The 22,318-nt window shown below is 40.6% G+C and overlaps 1 protein-coding gene across 3 annotated transcripts in view; it reads right to left on the bottom strand.

Moving 5' to 3' along the window:
• ncam2 (neural cell adhesion molecule 2) overlaps positions 1–22,318 on the bottom strand; it is a 399,400-nt gene that overhangs the window by 117,081 nt on the left and 260,001 nt on the right. For all 3 annotated transcript variants that reach the window (XM_052141957.1, XM_052141956.1, XM_052141958.1), the window contains exon 6: positions 2,462–2,579. In XM_052141957.1, coding sequence (XP_051997917.1) covers positions 2,462–2,579 — 118 coding nt within the window. The remainder of the gene's footprint in view (positions 1–2,461; positions 2,580–22,318) is intronic.

Consider the following 22,318-nt stretch of genomic DNA (forward strand, 5'->3'; position numbering starts at 1 on the left):
CCAAGAAATAGTGCAGAAGCTTAAATAATTCTTCTTCATTTTAACTTGTCATTTAACTTTTCTATTGTAAATGTTTAAAAATCCTAAACCTTTTTGTTTATTTCCAGATTTAAATTGAAAAATAAATACAGATCTTCAGTGTGCTACTGTATGAAGGAGGTGGCCCAACACTCACTCTATAAGCAAAAATAGAGTTTCAAATTTATTCAAACTCTTCAGTGAGGCCGTACAAATTATTCACCTTACCTCACCGCAGATGGATTAGAATCTATATGGATTCAAATGTCTAAGTTTCTGTCAGGGTCTCATAAAGTGCATTCATAATTTATTCACACCCCTTAATTTTTTTCACATAATTTTATGTTGCAGCCTTATGATAAAATTCTTTAAATAAAAAAATATTTTTATCTATCAACACTCAATATCCCATACTGACAAAGCAAAAACCAGATTTTTAATAACTAATATCTTTAAAAAAAAGAAAAAACTTATTCAGAACCCTTAACTCAGTACTCGGGTCGGCAGCCATATCACCCTGCATCTCTTTCCTGATTGCCCACTAAAGCTAAGCAGGGTTGAGCCTGGCCAGTACCTAGATGGGAGACCTACTGGGGAAAACCAAGGTTGCTGCTGGAAGTGGTATTAGGGAGGCCAGCAGGGGGTGCTCACCCTATGGTCTGTGTGGGTCCTAATGCCCCAGTATAGTGACGGGGACATTATACTGTAAAAAAGGCACCATCCTTTGGATGAGATGTTAAACCGAGGTCCTGACTCTCTGTGGTCATTAAAAATCCCAGGACACTTCTTGTAAAGAGTAGGGGTGTAACCCTGGTGTCCTGGCCAAATACCCCCCATTGGCCCCTATCTACCATGGCATTGTATTAATCTCCATCTGAATTGGCTACATAACTATACTCTCTCCTCTCCACCAATAGCTGGTGTGTGGTGTGTGTTCTGGTGCACTATGGCTGCCGTCGCATCATCCAGGTGGATGCTGCACACTGGTGGTGGTTGAGGAGATTCCCCCTATACTATGTAAAGTGCTTTGAGTGCCTAGAAAATCGCTATATAAATGCAAGGAATTATTATTATTATTACTTAGTTGAAGCACCTTATTGCAGCGATTACAGCTTCAAGTCTTTTTGGGTATGACATGACAAGCTTTGCACACCTGGATTTGGTGATTTTATGCCATTCTTCTCTGCAGATCCTCTCAAGCTCTGTCAGGTTTTATGAGGACCATTGGTGGACCGCCATGTTTAGGTCTTTCCAGAGATGTTGGGTTGGGTTCAAGTCCAGGCTCTGGCTGGGCCACTCCCTAAGCCACACTTGTGTTGTCTTGGCTGTATGCTTTCATTGTCCTGTTGGAAGGTAAACCTTCAGCCCAGTCTGAGGTCCTGAGTGCTCTGCACCAGGTTTTCATTAAGGACATCTCTGTATTTTGCTACATTAATCCTGACCAGTCACCCAGTCCCTGTCGATGAAAAACACCCACACAGCATGATGCTACCACCACCATGCTTCAGCACTGGGATGGTATTGCGCAGGTGATGAGCGGTGCCTGGTTTCCTGCAGACATGCATGGTTTCCATGCTTGGAATTGAGGCCAAACAGTTCAATCTTTATTTCATCAGACCAGAGAATTTTGTTTCACACTGTCTAAGAGTCCTGTAGGTGCTTTTTTATGAGTCTTGCACTGAGGAGAGTCTTCTGTCTAGCCACTCTGCCATAAAGCCTAAATTGGTGGAGTGTTGCAGTGATGGTTGTCCTTCTGCAAGTTTCTCCCATTACCACACATGATCTCTGGAGCTAAGAGACCCAAGGCCCTTCTCCCAAGGCCCTTCTCCCCAGATTGCTCAGTTTAGCCATGCAGCAAGCTCTAGGAAATGTCCTGGTTGTTCCAAACTTCTTCCATTTAAGAATGATGGAGGCCACTGTGCTCTTGGGAACCTTCAATGCAGCCACATTTCTTCATCTGTGCCTCCACACAATCCTGTCTCTGAGCTTTGCAGGCAGTTCCTTTGACCTCATGGCTTGATTTTTGCTCTGATTTGCATTTTCAGCTGTGAGACCTTATACAAATAGGTGTGTGCCTTTCCAAATAATGTCCAATCAATTGAATTTACCACAGGTGGACTACAATCAAAATGTAGAAACATTTCAAAGATGATCCAGAGAAATGGGATGCACTTGAGCTAAATTTCAAGAGTCATAACAAAGGGTCTTAATACTTATTTCAGTTTTTTTCTTTTTAATACATTTTCAAATGTATCAAAAATCGGGTTATTGCTTTGTCATTATGGGGTATGGAGTGTAGATTGATGTGAAAACATTTATAATTTAAAGCATTTTAGCATAAGGCTGCAGCATAATAAAATGTGAAGAAAAATGAAGAGGTCTGAATACTTTATGGGTGCACTATATATCTAAGTTGGTGTTGAAGGTGATAAGTTAGTCATACCTGTGCCAGGTAATATTGGGTTCAGGTGAGCCGTAGGCCCGGCAGGTAAAGGTCAATGATTCTCCATAGTCAGCAGTTGCGTTGAAGGACTGCTGTGGCACAGACACCACTGGTGGAACTGTTCAAGAGAAAGAATAATGATTCAGTCACCCTCTGAATTATGCAAACACTCAAAAAAATTAATTTAACTTGACATTTTTTCTTTATTCAATGATGTTAAGTGTGAAATCTCATGGTGGACTTCACTTAATGTTCTAGAAGTCTTAACACATACTCATTAAAATGGTGTTATATTCATTAATAAGCCATCAACATGTTCTCATGTGCACTTCCTGGGAAATGGTTGTCAGGGTATGGCACCTATTGAGGTCAATTAGTGCTTGAAAGCTGTTTTCTGAGCAGTGTTATTCAGACTTTTTAGCACTATTGAAAATGAAATGCACATCTAGTAAAAATATAATAAATAGCTAATAAACACAAAATAAATAAATACATATACAAAAATATGAGGCTTTTATTCCAAGATCAGACATTTTGAAGAAATTTATTTAGAACACGTTACTGACCTTGAGTAATCTATGAAATATGTTAAAAATTACATTTTATAGCATGTATTCTGTAATCTGTAGTGGAATACATTTCAAAAGTAACACTCACTCAGTTTACAAATTTTAAACCATGACTTGCACTGCACACAAATAACTAATATTGGCATTATATTCATGCTCTTTAGCCAGAGGAGAACTGGCCCTCACAGTGAGCCTGGTTTCTCCATTGGTAAATGATAAATGGTCTGCACTTATATAGCGCTTTTTTTAACCTTAGAGGTTACCAAAGCGCTTTACACTGTGTCCCAATCACCCAATCACCCATTTACACACACACTCATACACCAATGATGGCAGAGCTGCCATGCAAGGCGCTAGCCTGCCATTGGGACCAACTTGGAGTTCAGTGTCTTGCCCAAGGACACTTCGGCATGTGGAGTCACATGGGCCGGGAATCGAACCTCCAACCCTGGTTTAGCAGTCGACCCACTCTACCACCTGAGCCACAACCGCCCCATTAATCAACATCTTATGGAGTTTTGTGTTCCTTGCCACAGTCACATTTGGCTTGCTCACTGGGATTCTAAATGCAATTATTATTTAACTATTTAATTATTTATTTTTATACACAATTTACAATTACACAATAATGACTCGAGACTTTATAGATATTACAGTTTCATTTTCTGTTAAAGCATGATTTTCTGTAAAGCTGCTTTGAAACAATGTGAGTTGTGAAAAGTGCTATACAAATATAAATGACTGGACTTGACTTGACTTTGCAATAGTGTTATTTGAGCTAATTTATTATTTCTTTCAACAACAGAGGACAGTAGAATAAAATATAATGGAATACATTTGACAAAATACTGTAGTATGTGAATACTTAACAATTCCAGCAATGATTGTACTAGTGAGGACATTTTGTTTGAAAATAAAAATTCAAAAAATTGAATTTTTTGAATTTTTGACCAAAATCAACAGCACCACAGACACTCGTAGCTTGTTTAGAACATTTATCACACTTCTCTGCCCTCCCCCTCCACCACCTGACACATCACTGACAGCAGATATATTCGCCACATTTTTTACTGATAAGGTTACAGCCATCAGCAATACATTCACAGCACCACACCATGTCAAACACCTGGCTCCTGTATGCAACCCTTCATTCCCTATGTTCTCTCCTTTAACTGACACTGAGGTCTCTAAACTCCTCCTCTCCAACCACCCCACAACCTGTTCCCTTGACCCCATTCCATCACACCTTCTCCAGGCCATCTCTCCGTCCATCCTACCGGCACTTACACACATAATTAACACATCCCTTCTTGCAGGCACTTTTCCCACTACATTTAAGCAGGCTCGAGTAACCCCACTGCTGAAAAAACCTGCACTTAACCCCACACAGATAGAACACTACAGACCAGTCTCTCTCATCCCATTCATGGCAAAAACACTTGAAAGGGCAGTTTTCAATCTGATCTCCGCCTATCTCTCACAGAACAAGCTGCTGGATGACAATCAGTCAGGCTTCAAAAGTGGACACTCCACTGAGACTGCCCTGCTGTCTGTCATCGAGTCGCTGAGACAGGCGAAAGCTGAATCGAAATCATCTGTTCTGATTCTGCTGGACCTTTCTGCTGCCTTTGACACAGTCAACCATCAGATCCTTCTCTCCACCCTCTCTAAACCGGGTATCACTGGAACTGTGCTTGACTGGTTCAGCTCTTATCTCTCAGAAAGGTCCTTTGAGGTAGCATGGAGAGGGGAAGTATCCAAGCCACACCAGTTACTTACTGGGGTACCTCAGGGATCAGTGCTTGGGCCACTTCTCTTCTCCATATACACAACATCACTGGGTCCCATCATCCAGTCACATGGTTTCTCTTACCACTGCTACGCAGATGACACGCAACTCTACTTGTCTTTCCAGCCCAACGACACCACAGTGACCGCTCGAATCGCTGCCTGTCTGGCAGACATCTCAGCCTGGATGAAGGAACACCACCTTCAACTCAACCCTGCCAAGACCGAACTCCTTGTCTTTCCAGCCAACCCGGCTGTTGAACACAACATCACCGTGTAGCTGGGTCCAAGTACAGTTTCGCCTTCCAAAACGCTCAGAAATCTAGGGGTAACCATTGATGATGAGCTAAATTTCACAGACCACATTTCAAAAACTGCAAGATCTTGTAGATTTACACTCTACAATATCAGGAAGATAAGACCCTTCCTCTCTGTACATGCCACACAACTGTTCGTTCAGTCCCTTGTCATAACTAGACTGGACTACTGTAACGCTCTCATTGCAGGCCTTCCTGCATGTGCTATTAGACCTCTCCAAATGATCCAGAATGCAGCAGCACGCCTGGTCTTTAATGAACCTAAGAGAGCACATGTTACACCACTCTTTGTCTCTCTCCACTGGCTGCCGGTTCATGCACGTATTAAATTCAAGGCCCTGATGCTGGCATATAAAACAGTCACTGGGTCTGCTCCAGCATACCTAAAAACATTTATGCAGAGCTACGTTCCCACCAGAAGCCTGCGGCCGGCTAAGGAACGTCGCCTTGTCGTACCAAAACAAAGAGGCACCAAAACACTTTCCCGGACTTTCAGTTTCATCATACCACGGTGGTGGAATGACCTTCCCAACTCAATCCGGGAAGCTAACTCATTCTCTATCTTCAAAAAACGGCTAAAAACACTTTTCCAAAGCAACCGGTCATTAAAAAAAATAAAAAAATAAATAAATAAAAAAATATTTACATTTCTTGTTGCACTTAAATCTGTTTTGTATACTATTATGATGATAGTGAAACTTTGTAATATGGCACTTTTTGTACCACTGTCTCCCTAAGATGATTCGCTGATGTTCTTCCTCTTTTGTAAGTCGCTTTGGATAAAAGCATCTGCAAAATGAATAAATGTAAATGTAAATGTAAAAATTACAACTCTTTTGCATTTACTGCCCTCAGCAGCCTGTTGCCAAATGATCAGATCATTTTAGATTTCTACAAAGCAGACGTGTTATGTGGTCTAATGTTGTATTTCAGGTTTGTGAGACTTCCACAGACATTCTTAAATCACCACATTCATAACATGCACATCAGTGTAAGATTAATTCAGTAACACTCAGAATGATGAATAATTGTTTTTGATTCACTAAAAATATCCAGTTAAATAAGGGTCATTTGTTTGGGAATCAAACTATACAAAAAACACCATATGTTTCGCGCTGTAGATATGGATCATACGGTTCTGGTATTTTTTATAGAATGTAACCGGTTCTGGAAAAGATGTGCAATATATAAACAATAGAGTATAATATACAGAATAATGCGCTATTTACAGCACATAATATATGCATGGCTTTCATTCTTTCTCTCTGTTTTATTACATAAATTGCCTATTAAGCCAATTAAGAGCTAGAAAATAAACCTCTGTCAATTAATAAATGGTCAGTAAAAACTTGATATTCTGCCCCCCTCACTTCTGAAATGATGGCTTCACCCCTGATTCCAACACACACAGAGGCACAGCAGTTGACAGAACCAGCTCTTTATTCACTTGTCTTTATCTACATTGAATACAGATCATTCTCAATGTGATTACACTTAAAATGTCCCCTTCACAAGTCTGTGAAAGAATGAATAAATACATCAGCTCTTCTTGCCTTCTTAATCGACTTATCCTGGGCAGTCTACTTAATTATATAGTGAAAGGTCAATGGAGAAAGACCTGGAGGGTTAAAATAGAGGTCAATCTGCACAACCTCAGACAAATTTGCACTGACAGTCTCATGAAAATACTGATTTTATTCTGGCAGGATTGAGCTGATATATTCATAAAATAAAAATCTTTGTGAAGACTGTTTACAGCTTTAATAAATCTGTACCATCAATAAAAACTGCGTGTGTAACTATACACTTTATATGTGCACTCCAATGTCAGGCAGATAGCAATTTTCATTGCCACAGTCTATTATAGGTATGTGCAGTGATTTGAGGGATTTTTTTTATTTTATGTTTCATCTCCTCTGAGAACTGTAAGGCGATAAAGTAATTTCAGACTGAACATAACCCAGTTTTGACTCATTCAGAAATAATTCTGCCATGCCCTTCAGAATGAGGTAATTCCAATGGGAGAAACAGCTTTCAAATAGTTTCAATAATAGGCAGCAATGTTCTTCTGCAAACTTCCTACACAAATATTTAAACAGTCTTTGTTCTCTTTTGACAATTTTCTGGATTGGGACATGCATGGAGCCTTGCAGTCTGAGAGAGGCATCATTTTGAATTATGGCCATTTTAAAGACATAACACAATTTAATGGAGTGTGCGCCAGGGTGAAAAGATTAGATTAAATGGTTGCTTTTTATTCATGGTCACTTTCAGCCTCACTTGGCAGTATATTTAAATCTAACACATCCCTCTCATTCTCTATTAGACATCATAAACGCACACACACTATTTGTTTTACCCATCGCACATTATGGGCCATTAATTAGGTAAATCCAAATTGCTGACATCCAAGTTTAAATTAATGCCTCAATTAATTTTTTTCAATTTAATTTTTACAGTATAGAGAATACTTGTGATCTCTAATGCATCATTCTGTGTATAACTGTAACAGATATAACACAATGACACTTGCAGGAGGCAAGGGCACTTTGATACGAGAATAAGATTCTTTCGTTGATGAAATGACAGCTGTGAAGGTCCTGGAGGAGATCATCATCATTACGCCTGAGGTTCAGTCTCCGACCTCTATTCAAGGGAACACACACAGCAAAATCCTCTATTGCAGGGGTTGGGAACCTTTTTTCAATAAAGAGCCAATTTTTTAATTTTTGGTTGATGCATTTATTCAAAAGAGCCACACCACAAACAAATCATTTAGGGGGCGTGAGTGTAACGATATCCAGCTGGTAGGTAGCTGTGCAGTGTGTAAACCTTACTCCCCTTGCCTCAAGAGGTGCACTAGTGACTTAGACTAGAGGCTGTAGCCTTTAGCCTCCTTGTTAGTGCACTCGCCTCCCACAATGAAGATGCCAGATCGAATCCTGTTCGGAGTGGGTCAAGCAGGATTGGTTTTATTTTCAATAAAACACAATGTTTATATTGCCCATAGACTACTCAAAAACAAACAAATATGCAAATATTAATAGGTAACATGTTGCAATATGGAATTGAGTACACATGTTGTGTGGCTCTCCATAAAATTACAAAATGTTACTTCCCTTTTGGGCAGGGCAATATGTAAAAAACATTTTAATGATAATCACATTTAAAATATCAATATCCGACTATATGGTCAATCCCCTTGCTGAAGTGAATATTTTTGCTTTATTGATTTTGCTTTAAAAATTCAATTAATTTATTGAAAAAGTTTAACAAAAGACATTTCTAAATTCAAATTGCACTTTAAATGAAACGAAAAAGCAATACAAATAACAAAGTGATAAAAAAAACAAAAAAAAACAAAAACGTTTTTAAATATATAATCCCAAATCCAAACATTTACCGTCTCCAATGGCTATATTTGCCATCACGCAAGTATCAGTATGCAGCAACAGGTGAAAATGACTAGCATAAAACTTAAGAACTAAAGACAATTATAAATGTAAATATAATTATAATAATTATCATAATAAATGAACCTAAAAAATTATTGTGTTCCCAAAAAATGCTGCCAAATGTGTGTTCTTATCGAATTAGTTTGTATTCCGTTTTGGTCATGAAGAAAAAAAAAAATAGAACTCGATTTTAGGTTCAAGGCAAACATGTCTTGTATTACCTTATGATTTAATCACTTTCGTCTTTGTTTATTTAATACAAATATACCTGTATATATTACTGAACCAGCAGAGTTGTGTTCACAATGTGTAAGAGCGAACTAAACTCGCAGTACCTCATGAGATGATCGGAGATCATTTGCAGTATCCTCATATATTACATTATTCTTGCAAACAGTTTTCAGTTGAATAAAACAGAGATAAAAGGAGTGATAACACTTTACATGCACTTGTTACATGAGACAGGGTCCCGTTGCACGCCTCTGAACAAACAGTGAATCAGACACAAGCATTGACGGCTTTTCTTTTGTCTGTTCTTAAAAATATAATAAAGTGTGTTTCTTTAAGCACGTCTTTGTGACTAACAGCATTTCTTGACATGTGTCACTCCGAGACACCTTTTGCAGGTAGATGTGCAAAATTACTCATGCATGAAATGCATTTGGAGAGGAACTCACAAACTGGATTGAGTCACGTCACATTTTGCGGGTGCTATATCACACCCTGGTTGCACATAAAAACTAACGAACATTCATAACATCGCTCGTAGAAAACGCTCTTAAAAGCTAAGATCAATAGTTATTGGGAAATGAGTCCCAGAACTCTATGAATGTTCGCGTGTTGGAGAAGCGCTTTCATTGCACTCAGAGCTCACTCATATCAAACGTGCATCGGCGGCTTTTCTTTCGTCTGGTCTTCAAAATATAATCACGTTTCGTCAAACGCGCGTCTTTGTGTCTAATTTCTTGTTATATATCTCTCCGACAAGCCTTTCAGGTCGCCTTCCACAATGGCTGGAACATCAGCAAAATACTCAGCATGAAAAATCCGCATTTGGCGGGTGTTCATTTCAAACTTGTCCAGCAGAAGTAGGCTGTAAATTTCGGAGAAAGGAAACCAAAACAGTGTTATTGACAAGCATTGTAATCGCACCCACACTTTCTGTTGGAAAAGTATCTCTAGAAAGTTTAAAAAAATCATGTGTTGTTGAATGTGAGAGACCCGGCGAGCCACTTGATTTTTAACTCACGAGCCATAGGTTCCCAACTCCTGATGTATTGAAACCAGAGCAGCTCGACCAGCTTTGAATACTCTCTCCAGGGTTAAACAGCGCTAACCTTGGAAGCAGTCATTCTACTGAGCATGTGAATCCCCAGAGACGTTGAATCAGTAATTTCCTTTCTGCGTGAGAGGCTGGAGGGACGGCTGTCCGTTCCACTTTAAAGGTGTATGTTGCCGCTATATTGGCACATCACGATGCAGTAGATGGTATGTACCATCCCACCAGACCATGCCTTGTTCCCTCGTGGGACCTCTCCGTGGTCCTTCGGGGCCTACGGGGAGCTCCATTTGAGCCCCTTGAGTCAGCTGAGCTAAAGGCACTATCTTTGAAGACGGCCCTCCTGACGGCGCTCATCTCCATCAAGAGGGTAGGGGACCTGCAGGTATTCTCTGTCAGCGAAACATGCCTGGAGTTTGGTCCGGGTGACTCTCACGTAAACCTGAGAACCCGACCAGGCTATGTACCCAATGTTCCCATGACCCTGTTTAGGGATCAGGTGGTGAACCTGTGCAGCTCTTTGTCTACTTTGGTGGATAGTAGAAAGTAAGTGCTGTCTCCAAACAGAGGATCACCCACTGGGTCATTGACACCATCGCTATGGCATATTATGCCCAGGACATGCCACACCCTGCGGGGCGCTATGGGGAACAATCCTAGTTGTGACTGAGCTGTGAATATGTGTGTAACATGTCAATGAACATTGACCGTAATTTATAGCCTCGGTTGACATAATCATTAGCTGCACCTGAGGCCAGGCTATAAATGGATGCATCACCAGGTGTCGTCAGATACTTCTTTTTGAAAAGCAGTCCTGGGACGTCCCAGTGCAGCAAAGAAGCGCAGCATCTCGTTCCGCTTTTTTCAGGGAACAAGGGTTACACATGTAACCCGAGACATTCCCTTTACAAAAAGCTTCACTATGATGCTGCACTGCTAAGCGCTATGGGGAACGCAATACCCACGCCGCCGCACTGGGGGCTGTCCGGACCCCTACGGTTGTGCAGTGTACTCTCAAAAAACGCAAGAGGTCTCAGACATGAGCTTGAGATTTAGACTCAAGGGCATAAGAGCCTGGAGTAGCATAAACATTTGATGAATGTGTGCGGAGAGGACAACCTGCCGCATAGGAGGTAAAGACCCTTGCTGGTGATGAATTAAATCCTGACGCCCTTATAAGACCCACAGAAAAGAATATATCTGGCAGAAGTTTATAGACCCGAGGTCTTGCTTCGGGGGCTGGCGAGGGCTGCGAGACTGTCCCCAATCCCTGGGAGGAGGAGCACGACTCGCCACGCTTTGCTTTTGAGCCTCCCTTCAAACAGGACCGAGGCGGGTCTGAGGCTTGCTCTTCAAGCGCAGAACCCACACTCAGGTTGTCCAGGAGGTCTGCCTGGTACACCTGTAAAACAGCATAGTGTGCAGAGCAGCACCAGCCTGACCTGCGGCTTGATAAGCACTTCCCACTAAAGTGGAGGTTGTCCTACAAGGCTTTGAGGGGAGAGAGGGCTTCTTAAGTGACGATGCCGAGCCCAGCGAGAGATAGCCCGCATCACTGCATCAGACCGGCGGCATCACTGAGTACCCCTGAGCCTCAGCACCCACGATAGCCAAATATAATGACGTCGAGGGTATGTGAACACGGGAAGAATTAAAAAAAAATTTTTTTTAGGGGTTCCTCCATGAGCGAGAAAGCACTTCATGGAGGTTATCAAAGAAGGGAAGGGACTCATGAGGCGTTCCCTTTCTTAGACTGGAAGATAAAATCCATCCCCTAATTTGGAGGGTTTGGGGTTCTCTTTTTCGCGTGGCCAGTCCAACTGGAGTCTGGCAACCGCACGAGTAACAACATCGAGCAATTCCTCCGTAGATTTTTTATTGTGGACGGAAAGCTCGGAGGCGGGAAGAGAATCGTGATCCTCCTCATGATCCGAAGAAGTGCCGGAATGCGCTTCGAGATCATGTGAAGGACCAGCTGGGTTTGGGGAGAGAGCGAGAGAAAGGGATAAACCCGCCTCTTGCTCTTCAGCCAAATCCATGCAAGAGCCCCACAAACGATTTATTTATTTTTATTTTTTGCATGAGTGCTGACTCCCGGAAGCAAGTGAGCCGAGCGTGAAGTGCTTTGCCTGAAAGCAAATCGCAGTGCTCGCACCCGCCCTGCTACAACGCGAGAGCAGCGTGCGCTTCCCCCAAACAAACAGAGCAAAAACTGATGCGTGTCCTCTTCAGCTATAGAGCGAGAGGCTTTCAGTCATTCTCTCTTTTAAATATATATATATATATAATATTTTATAAACAGAAGAGAAAGGAGGAAAGGTTCACTGCACACTGCCTAACAAATTCTAACTCCTAACAGAGGAAAGAAAGTTTGACAGGGTTTGTGAGACACACAGCCACAGAATCACTGAAAAAAGAGGATCTGACGACACCTGGTGGCGCATCCATTTATAGCCTGGCCTCAGGTGCATCTAATGATTACATCAGCCGAGGCTATAAATTCCGGTCAATGTTCATTGACGTGTTACACACATATTCACAGCTCAGTCTCAACTAGGATTGTTCCCCATAGCGCTTAGCAGCGCAGCATCATAGTGAAACTTTTTGTAAAGGGAACAGAGATGTTAACTAACTATTGCAACATGGATAATACAAGATTCAAATTCATAATCAACAATGTATCACTTTTAAAAGTGCTTACAAGTCACTTCACATATTTAAAAGACTACATCAGGCTATAATCATTTGTGTAAGATACATTTTTACAATCAAAATAGACTTGTGCAGTGTGGAATGATGATACAGTGGAGTCTTTTGATTGTGTTATAGTTCATAATATATGCATATGCATCGTAAAAAAAAAAACAAGAAAAGTTTGTTTTGTACCTTTGGAGATGATAGAAAAGCACTAGTTCTGGTATGGCTAAAGAGAGTTTCCAAAAAGTTGAGGTCTAGTGAGAGTCAGTTCAATCCCTCTGTCTTTAATATATTTTATTATGTGATGTTATGCTTCCACAGAAAATGTTTTATGCGCCCTTATTAGTCTATTTTTTTTATTATTCAAATTGGTTATATCAAAGGACAAAGACTGGTTTAGATCTGAGTGGGGCTTTGGGGGAAGGTTGTTCCTTCAGCTGAGAGTGTTAAAATATGTTTATTCTGGAAGACAGTTGACACTCAACAGAGTAGATTTTATGGACTCTTTTCAGACCTCTTTATCTAATTTATGCCTAGTATTGGTAGACCTTTGGGCATTCAGATGTTAAACAACATAAAAACAACTTAAGTTGTTGAGGAATTTGGGGGCCTCAGATCTTTCATATCTCCCCTTTGATTGCTGAAGGTTGATGTGGAAACAATCTTCTGCGAATGCTGGAATACAGGCAGAACAAGACGAGAACACCTCCACCAAAGCTAAAGCACTGGTGTAGAATAATTAATTATTTAGTAAGTGTTCTAGAGTTCAGATGAATCTTGGGATGTTTTAGTGCTATTTGGACTCTTCAAGGATTTTTCGTGTTTTGAGTCATCTTTAATCATCCTTTGTGGTTTGGAAACTAGTAAAGGGTGATTTGGATTTGATTGGGGTGAATAATTGTGAATACAATCGATCGTTTGTGAAATTGAATCGATTAGTCAGTTCAGTTAGTTGAATTCCTTCTGCCTTGTTTCTGTTGCGATTTAGAACAAAGGGTGAAGGATTACCCTTTTAAAACAAGACAGATTAAATTTAGTTTGACGCACTTCACTCGGGAAGTCATAAAAATGAGGGATCACGTTCTTATGGAAATTGATCTGCGTGGTTCAATTGTGTGGTGTAACGTGGTAAATTCCTTTAATTTAGATGGGACTGTTTCTTTTACACATTATCATGGCATATCACGGACAAATGTCTTATTCGCACAAGGCTTTCTAAATGCTCTATTCGTGGTGGCTTGTGAATGAAAAGCATAAGGGGTCAATCCTGATATGGTGAGATTAACTTTATTGTTGACTAATTGGATTAGCTATAGCACTTTGTCTATTGAAGAGGAGCCTAAGTGTTTCCTATCATAATGTGGGTGTAAGCTGTACATAAACAATGTAGAGTAGTTACTGTATACTTATATTAACTTAGGCGTAGTGTAGATAGGGATTTCAGGTACCTTAAAGTAATATTGGGTACGTTGCCTATGAGGAATACAGTTTGATATTTTCCAATAGTGGTTGGATGTGTTAGTGGTGTATTGTAAGAATATTTTGAACAATGTCAGACTGTTTTAGCTGTGCGTGAGACCTTTTCCCCCTTTTCTGAGCCATGTCGTCATTTCTTTTACATTTTTTGAGGGATGTGGTTTGTTCCATTATTTCTCCCAGTGTTTGGACATACATCTGGGTCTGGCGCTAATGTGGGGGTCACACTCTTGGTCGCCATGGGGTTTACTCCACTATAAGCTAAAGAACCTGGCTTTGCTGTAATGCCACATATTAGATTAGATTCAACTTTATTGTCATTGTGCAAAATACAGAGTACAGAGCCAATTAAATGCAGTTAGCATCTAACCAGAAGTGCAAATAGCAATATGTATATATAGTATGTGTATATATATATATATATATATATATATATATATATATATATATATATATATATATATATATATATATATGTAAGTATATACAATATGGGTTTTTGAGTACAAAGTTATGATGTAAAGAAGCAGAGACCAGCTCAATGCAAATGTCTATAATACAGTACAAGGTGCAAATGAAGAAGCATAAGCTGAAGGTGCATTGTACAGAATGAGGTATAAGTATGTAAATGTGTAAATATATGTATATGGCCGGTGGCTATAACAGTGCAAGCAGCATCAGGATGTAGACGTTATGTGCAAGAAATGTGCAAGGGAATGAAAAAAATAACATTTAAATGTATATAAATTAATAAAAGAAAATTACAAATCTGAAGTTCAGGTGGGATGTAGTGTTCAGTGCCTGAATTTAGAGTTCAGTAGGCTGACAGCTGAGGGAAAGAAACTGTTCCTGAGTCTGCTGGTGTGACAGCGAAGACTCCTGTAGCGTCTCCCAGATGGGAGAGGAGTAAACAGACCGTGGTTGGGGTAAGAGATGTCTTTGATAATGCTTCTCACCCTCCTTAGGCAGCGTTAATTGTGAATGTCATTGATGGAGGGTAGCTGGACACCAGTGATGTATTGGGCAGTTTTCACCACCCGCTGGAGTGCCTTCTGATCTGCGACAGTGCAGTTGCCATACCACACTGTGTTGCAGTTTGTTAAGACACTTTCGATAGTGCAGCAGTAAAAATTCAGCAGGATATGGGGGGAGAGGTGAGCCTTCATTGGCTTCCTAAGGAAGTAAAGGCACTGTTGCACCTTTTTAATCAGAGTGGAGGTGTTGTAGGTCCAGGAAATATCCTCAGATACATGGACACCCAGGAACTTGAAGCTTGTCACACGCTCCACTTCGTCCCCATCAATGTAGATGGGAGTGTGTGTGTGTGTGTGTGTGTGTGTGTGTGTGTGTGTGTGTGTGTGTGTCTGTGTGTGTGTATCCTTTCCTAGTCTGCCGGTAGTCCACAATCAGTTCCTTGGTCTTCTGGGTGTTGAGTGTGAGATTGTTGTTGGCACACCACACTACCAGGTGCTGTACCTCTTCCCTGTAGGCCGTCTCCGCTGATCAGACCAACCACCGTGGTGTCATCTGCAAACTTTATTATGGAGTTGGAGCCATACTCAGGTATGCGGTTGAGGGTGAAGAGGGAGTAGTGGATTGGACTGTGGTGCACCAGTGTTCAAAGTGAGGGTGGAGGATTTGTGGTTGCTTATCCTAACAGACTGTGGTCTGTTTGTGAGGAAGTCCAGGATCCAGTTGCAGAGGGAGAGGCTAATGCCAAGATCAGTGAGCTTGGAGATCAGCTTGGATGGAATCACAGTATTGAAGGCAGAACTGAAATCAACGAATAGCATCCTGACATATGTGTTATTTTTGTCCAAGTGAGTCAGGGCAGGGTGAAGAGCTGAGGCGATAGCATCCTCAGTTGACCTGTTGGGTTTGTAGGCGAACTGATATAGGTCCAGTGTTGGGGACAGACATGTTTTCAGGTGGGAGAGGACCAGCCTCTCAAAACACTTTGCTATGATGGGAGTAAGAGCAACAGGGTGGAAGTCGTTGAGGGCCACTGCAGCAGTATGCTTTGGTACTGGTACAATGGTGGCTGTTTTGAAGCAGGTGGGGACAATGGCCTGGGCCAAGGAGAGGTTGAAAATGTTGTTGAAGAAGTCAGCTAGCTGTTCTGCACAGACCCTGAGCACTCAGCCCGGGATGCCATCAGGGCCAGCAGCTTTATGTGCCTTCACTCTGCTCAGGTCACTGGAGGAAAATGTGAGCGGCAGATCATCAGGTGGGAGCTCAGCTTTTATGGGTTGTTCTGTGTTTCCACGATCAAAGCGAGCATAAAAGGTGTTCAGTTTGTCTGGGAGGGTGGCATTACTGGTTGGGGGGGTGCTGTTCGCTGGTTTGTAGTTTGTGAGGTCACTGATGCCTAAAATTTTCCTCAATCCGCAGTTTGTAGTTGTATTTTGCTGCTTTAATTCCCCTTTTCAGACTGGCCCTGGATAAAGTGTAGACTTCCCGTCACCAGATCTGAAAGCAGCATCACATGCCTTCAGCAGGAGTCAGACTCCCTTGTTCATCCAGGGTTTCTGATTGGGGTATTTTTTTTATTGTTTTATGGGTGGATACCATGTCTACACACCTGTTGATGTGTTGCAGAACAGAATTTGTGTAGCTGTTAATGTCGGTGTGGGAGTCCAGGTTGGCCTGAGAAGCAAACACATTCCAGTCAGTGTTCTGGAACTCATGCTGTAGTGAAGTGTCTGCTCAGTCCAGCCACACTTTTACAGTCCTCACTGTGGGTTTCACACGTTTGATGATGGGGGTGTATTTGGGGAATAGGAACAGGGATAAGTGATCGGATTGAACAACATGGGGGAGGGGGGTGTCTTTGTAGGCATCAGAGATGTTTGTATAAACATTATCAAGAGTGTTGTCTCCTCTTGTAGGGCAAAAAACGTTTTGATACAATTTGGGGAGTGCTGTCCTCAAATTGGTGTGATTGAAATCTTCTATGTCTACATACTGTATCTTCTAATGCCAGCCCCTGGTTTTGAGAGGTAAGGCTTGAGACCGACAATGCCTTGGGGGCCTTTCTTGAGAAAATTCTTTGTTTAACATAAACCTTATGTGCCAAGTCATGCAGTCGTTGAGCTGTCATCGTGCGAGGACAGGCTTTAACTCCTAGACGATAGCTCAATGTGGTATGCAGGTTTCAGAGGAAGGTTTTGAAGTCTTCTTCCATCTCAGGCTCATTCCAGTACTTGAAGTAGGCTTCCCATGGTTGATGGTAATAGGTTTGAATGGTCAATTTCCAACCCTGTTTGGTGTTCAGAGTGGTAAACAGTTCTTGCTCAGACTCTGGGTCTGAAAATTCTTTAATCAGGGCCTCTCTTATAAGATGACAGTCAGACTGTGTGGTCTAGCAGTCTGTCAAGAAAACTTTGCACCACAAGACTGAATTTTATCCATAGAAGGTAGAAAGTGTCTCTGTTAGTCATCTGAGGCCTCGTATTCAGGTGGAAGTCTGTGTCACTCAAGTAAGCATGGATGTCATGACCCTCAGCAGAATTTGTCAATGTTCCTTGCCAGCTTGTCGAGGTCTATAAAATCCATTCAAGGTGCTGATCCAGGGTTAGTTTGGATGTTCACCCTTTCACTGTTGTTGGCGAGGGGTTCTTGGAAGAGGGCTTGTAGGGTTTTGTGCTGCAGGCCCTCGTTTCTTTCATCATATGGCAGCTTTTGGTTGGAGGATGCTACTTTATTGAACATGGGTGCTGCTATAGTATCCCTGTCCATTTTAATATCTCGTCTTGTCTCGTAAGAGTGTTTCAGTTCATCTCATACCATGTCAATTTCATCTTTGGTGAGGTTAGGTTGTTGGATTAGGGTTTCAACTTCATTTATGAACATTTCCAGATGGACTACCAAGGCCTTGTTTCGAGATTTCATGTCTTTCAAATCAAACCTGGATTTTTCCAGTTGCACTTCAGTGTGCTGGAGTTTCATTTCCAGGTTCTCTTGGGCAGCTTTATCCTGCTGCTCTCTGTGCTTGTCAGCAGTCAAAGCTTCCTGCAGCCATTTGATTTCTCTCATTGATGCTTGTTCCAGTAGTTCGGACCCCTTACATTGATCTTGGGCTTCAGCTTCAAGCTGGTCCATGCAGCATATGGAATGAATTAGCATATTTTGGGTCTTTTTGGACTGCAACTGATAATTGTGGTAATTTACTTCCGGTGTCAGATGGGCGGCGTTCTTGTCACTCAGTGTCATCTGGCCTATGAGGTTGTGAGCCAGGGAGCTGGTGATTTTTCCCAGCATGACACGCAGTCCTGCGTCCAAGACTTTCCAGTGGGCCGTGGGGTCAGTCTTCAGTGACATGTTGTAGTGGAAGACTAGGGAGAGAGCCGACACAGATCTGCACAGGGTTAATTGCCTAGGTGTAGTGTTATAGCTAGGTGTTGGCTTCAGTGTGTGGAGACACAAATGAAGGGTAGTAACAGCTAAGTGTTGTATTCAGTGAATGTGGGCAATTAGTGAAGTGCAATTACATTTCTTTTCAATTTGGTAGGATTGATATCATACACCTGTTTTATGTGGTACAGCTGAACTGCTTACCACAGATGCCTCAAAAGCACACCCGGGGAGCGGTGATGGTTACCTGACACTTCTCTCTGTGATTTATTCCCTGACGTGTTTGCGTCTGGATGATGGAATTTGGATTGCATTGATAAACACAAAGAGAGAGTGGTTGTGTGAGGGGAGACTAGGGAGAACACACAAAATTTGGTTCATAAGTTGACATTTCAAGATGACTCTTATTGAAGACAAATATTTTAACCAGAATTATTGGTTGTTCAACAGGCTTGGTCACTAGACAGTAAAAACTAAGGAGAGAAAATTCAGAGGGAGACAGAGAATTTAAAATGAATAAAATAAAAAAAGACTAAATGAATAAAATTCACAAATAAGTTTTCTGCTGTTATGCTTAATAGCAATATCAGGGATTCTGATCGAGGCTTGATGCTCGTTGACCATGACTGGATTTTGTCTCATTAAAATTCCACAGTGGGGAAGTGGATAGAGTCTTATACTGTGGGGCATGGAGGTTGAGTTTATAGTGCTCTGATGGGAGTCCTCCACGGGAGACAGATCACTTCAATGCCCCACATAAAAGGGAAATACAATAAAACAGCCAATAAGTAGTTAAAATTGGCTGGAAACTGATGGGTGGTAGGTAATATTTTTTTATTTAACCTTTATTTAACCAAGAAGTCCCTTGAGATTAAATCAATTATTATTATTTTTTTTTTACATTTTAGGTAGATCTGACCAAGAAAGCACACCATTACAAGGTAACAAAATTAGAAAATCAATCATGACAAAAACAGATATAGGACAAAAGTGAAAACACATTAACACACAAAGGACTACAAATAAATACAAAAACCAGCTTATGAATAGCAATTGCACTCTTCAGTTACACAGTTTTTCTTCAAAGCTTTGAACTCTCAAGGAGACAAAATTATTAAGCTGTATAATGTTCTGAAGGTTATTCCATTTCCTGGGCGCAAAACAAGAGAAAGACTTTTTCTACAAGTTCTGAGCAAATCCTGGGTACCCTTTAGAGTAGCCATCTAGAGGAGTAAGAATCATAACAGCTACTGATAAGCAGGGTTGGGATACAGGGTTACTTTTGAAATATATTCCACTACAGATTACAGAATACAAGCTGTAAAATGTAATTTGTAATGTATTCTGTTAGATTACTCAAGATCAGTAACATATTCTAAATACTTTGGATTACTTCGTCAGCACTGGTAGATTTTTTTAATTGGTTTGACTATAAAAACTCTCCCAGTACAGTAAAACCAAATAAACATTCTCTGAAAAACCTAAATATCTTATGCAGTGTCGTTTCTAAAACAAGATCAATCAAATTGATCTTGTTTTAAGGATTTTTAGATATTTATAACAATTTAAAACAATTAAAAAATTATTATCAGGAATATGATTTTTGCCCTAATATCAAAAGACTTACTAGAAAAAAGAAATTATAATCCAGCGTGAATTTTCTTGATAAAAAAATATGATCGTGCCTGGTAACCTTTGCATTTAAAAGTAAAGCTGACAATTTACACAAGGTTTATTTCTATATCTTCTGCTCCAAACTTACTTCTCTGTCTGCTCGTATGAATGTAACACATCACAAGAAAGTATTTCACCGCTGTTCAAATGCACTTTGGATTGCATCATTTATATGTATAAATGTTTTCCATCTGAAAGGGGTAAATATTAAATGAAACAAATTAAAATAAAATGTTAAGTAATCTCTTCAGTAATCAAAATACTTTTTGAATGTCACTTTATTCTAAATATCAATGATTTAAATTGTAACTGTAGTGGAATACAGTTACTTATATTTTGTATTTTAAATACGGATTCCCGTTACATGTATTTCGTTACTCCCCAACCCTGCTGATAAGTAATAGAAGATTACACAGATAAAAGGGAGTATACCCTGTATAGATTTGTAAATAAATATATACCAATGTTGCTGTCTCCTTAAGCTTAATGAAGGCCAAGAGACTAAATCATAAAGTACACAATGATGTGTGCTAGTCAACGAATTGGTTATAAAATGTAGAGAACTATGATACACAGTCTAGGAAGCGAAGTATAGAGGAGGCAGCAAACATGTAAATATATCCCCATAGTCTAGAGCACTTAAGAATGTAGCCTGCAAAAGCATTTTCCTAACTGCTATATTAAGGCAGGCCCTATTTCGAAAATAAAAACATGGCCTAATCATCAGCTTCGGTTATAAAAGGAATGTTTTCTGTAAACTTACACTGCTTCAGACTTATAAAATTAAATTATTAAAAAATGTATCTAAAGTAGTTAAGCCTTAAGCAATAGGAGTGATAAAAGAAGCAACAGGTAGAAAATAAAAATGTTTATAAAATCTCCAATTCAACTTACTTTACACTTAACTTAATTGTTACTTGAAAAACAGTATTTTTGTAAGACAAGGTAATGGAGAGAGAGAAAAATAGAAAAAATGCCAAATGAGAGAGAGCAAAGATGTGTGCAAAGTTTGAGAAGTTAAAGGGGTTAATTCACTTTAACTTTGCCCAATACAGGAGATTCACTTGACGCTATGGGGGGAGTGGATGTGTGAGCGAGGAACTCTGCGCACTTTGCTAGTTTTATTACTATTTGTGTCATAAACCGGTGAGATTCTATACACCCTGATTCTTTACTGTTCTAGGAAGACAACATGTCAAAGAATTCAAAATCCTTGGGCTCTGAAGATATTAAAAGACACTTGCTCAAGCTGATTTCCTTCAGCAGCAGTCCAAAAGACCCGGACTCAATTCGGAAGCTGAACTGAAAGAAATCTGGCATGAATTGATGAACTGATGAAAGGATAAATTATCTGGGTTCATTGGAGAGGGAATTAGCTGCTAATCACTTAGCGACCAAGACAAACTTGGAACACATTTGTGAAAAACTGGAGGATTTGGAGAATCGTAATCGACGAAACAACATCTGAATTGTTGGAATTCCTGAGCATGAGGAAGGCCGAGATATGGTAAAATTCCAAGATGAGCTCTTCGACATGACAGGTCATAAGTTTGAAATCAAACAAGCTCACAGGGTTCCGGCTTGGAGATCCAAGGAGTGAGACAGGCCTATATAAATTCTGGCCAAATTTCTAAGATTATCCGATAAAGATCTCGTGTTACGCAAGGCAAGGAGTAAAGGAAAGCTTTCTTGGAAGAATCACAGCATTTTCTTGTTCATAGAGAAACATGTTAGATTCAGGGAATGCAAGAAACTCTTACATCAATGGAAGATTGCATTTGTACTGATGTTCCCGGCCGAACTGAGTATAGATACTAAGGATGGCCATAGAGAATGTACATGTCCACAGCAAGCATTGTCCTACATGAAACATTGGAGTGAGTAAGCCATTTGGTTATTTTCTTGTTGCCGCCTAGTGGGCCTGTCACACTGAACATATGCTTGACTGTCCGAGGAAACTGGACGCCTTTTTCGTTTTGCTTTGTGCTGGTTCCACCTAATGGCTGGAGTTTGTTTTGTGTAGTATAACTTCTTCAGGACAGCTTGTGGATGAATCTTTTTGTATAGAGGCACCAAACTTGAACAATCTGATGGCGAAGTTGTCAAGGGGGCTCTCGTTGCGCACGCATTCCGTTTAAGTTTAGAGGGATGATGCAGTCGTGCAAGGGGCAAATGCACACTTTTTTTGGGAAGATATGGGGTGGACTTGTTTTCTTAGGTGCTGGCTCAATTAGAGCAGGGGAGTCATT

Source organism: Xyrauchen texanus, chromosome 14 (assembly GCF_025860055.1).
Source record: "Xyrauchen texanus isolate HMW12.3.18 chromosome 14, RBS_HiC_50CHRs, whole genome shotgun sequence".
Classification (NCBI taxonomy): Eukaryota; Metazoa; Chordata; class Actinopteri; order Cypriniformes; family Catostomidae; genus Xyrauchen; species Xyrauchen texanus.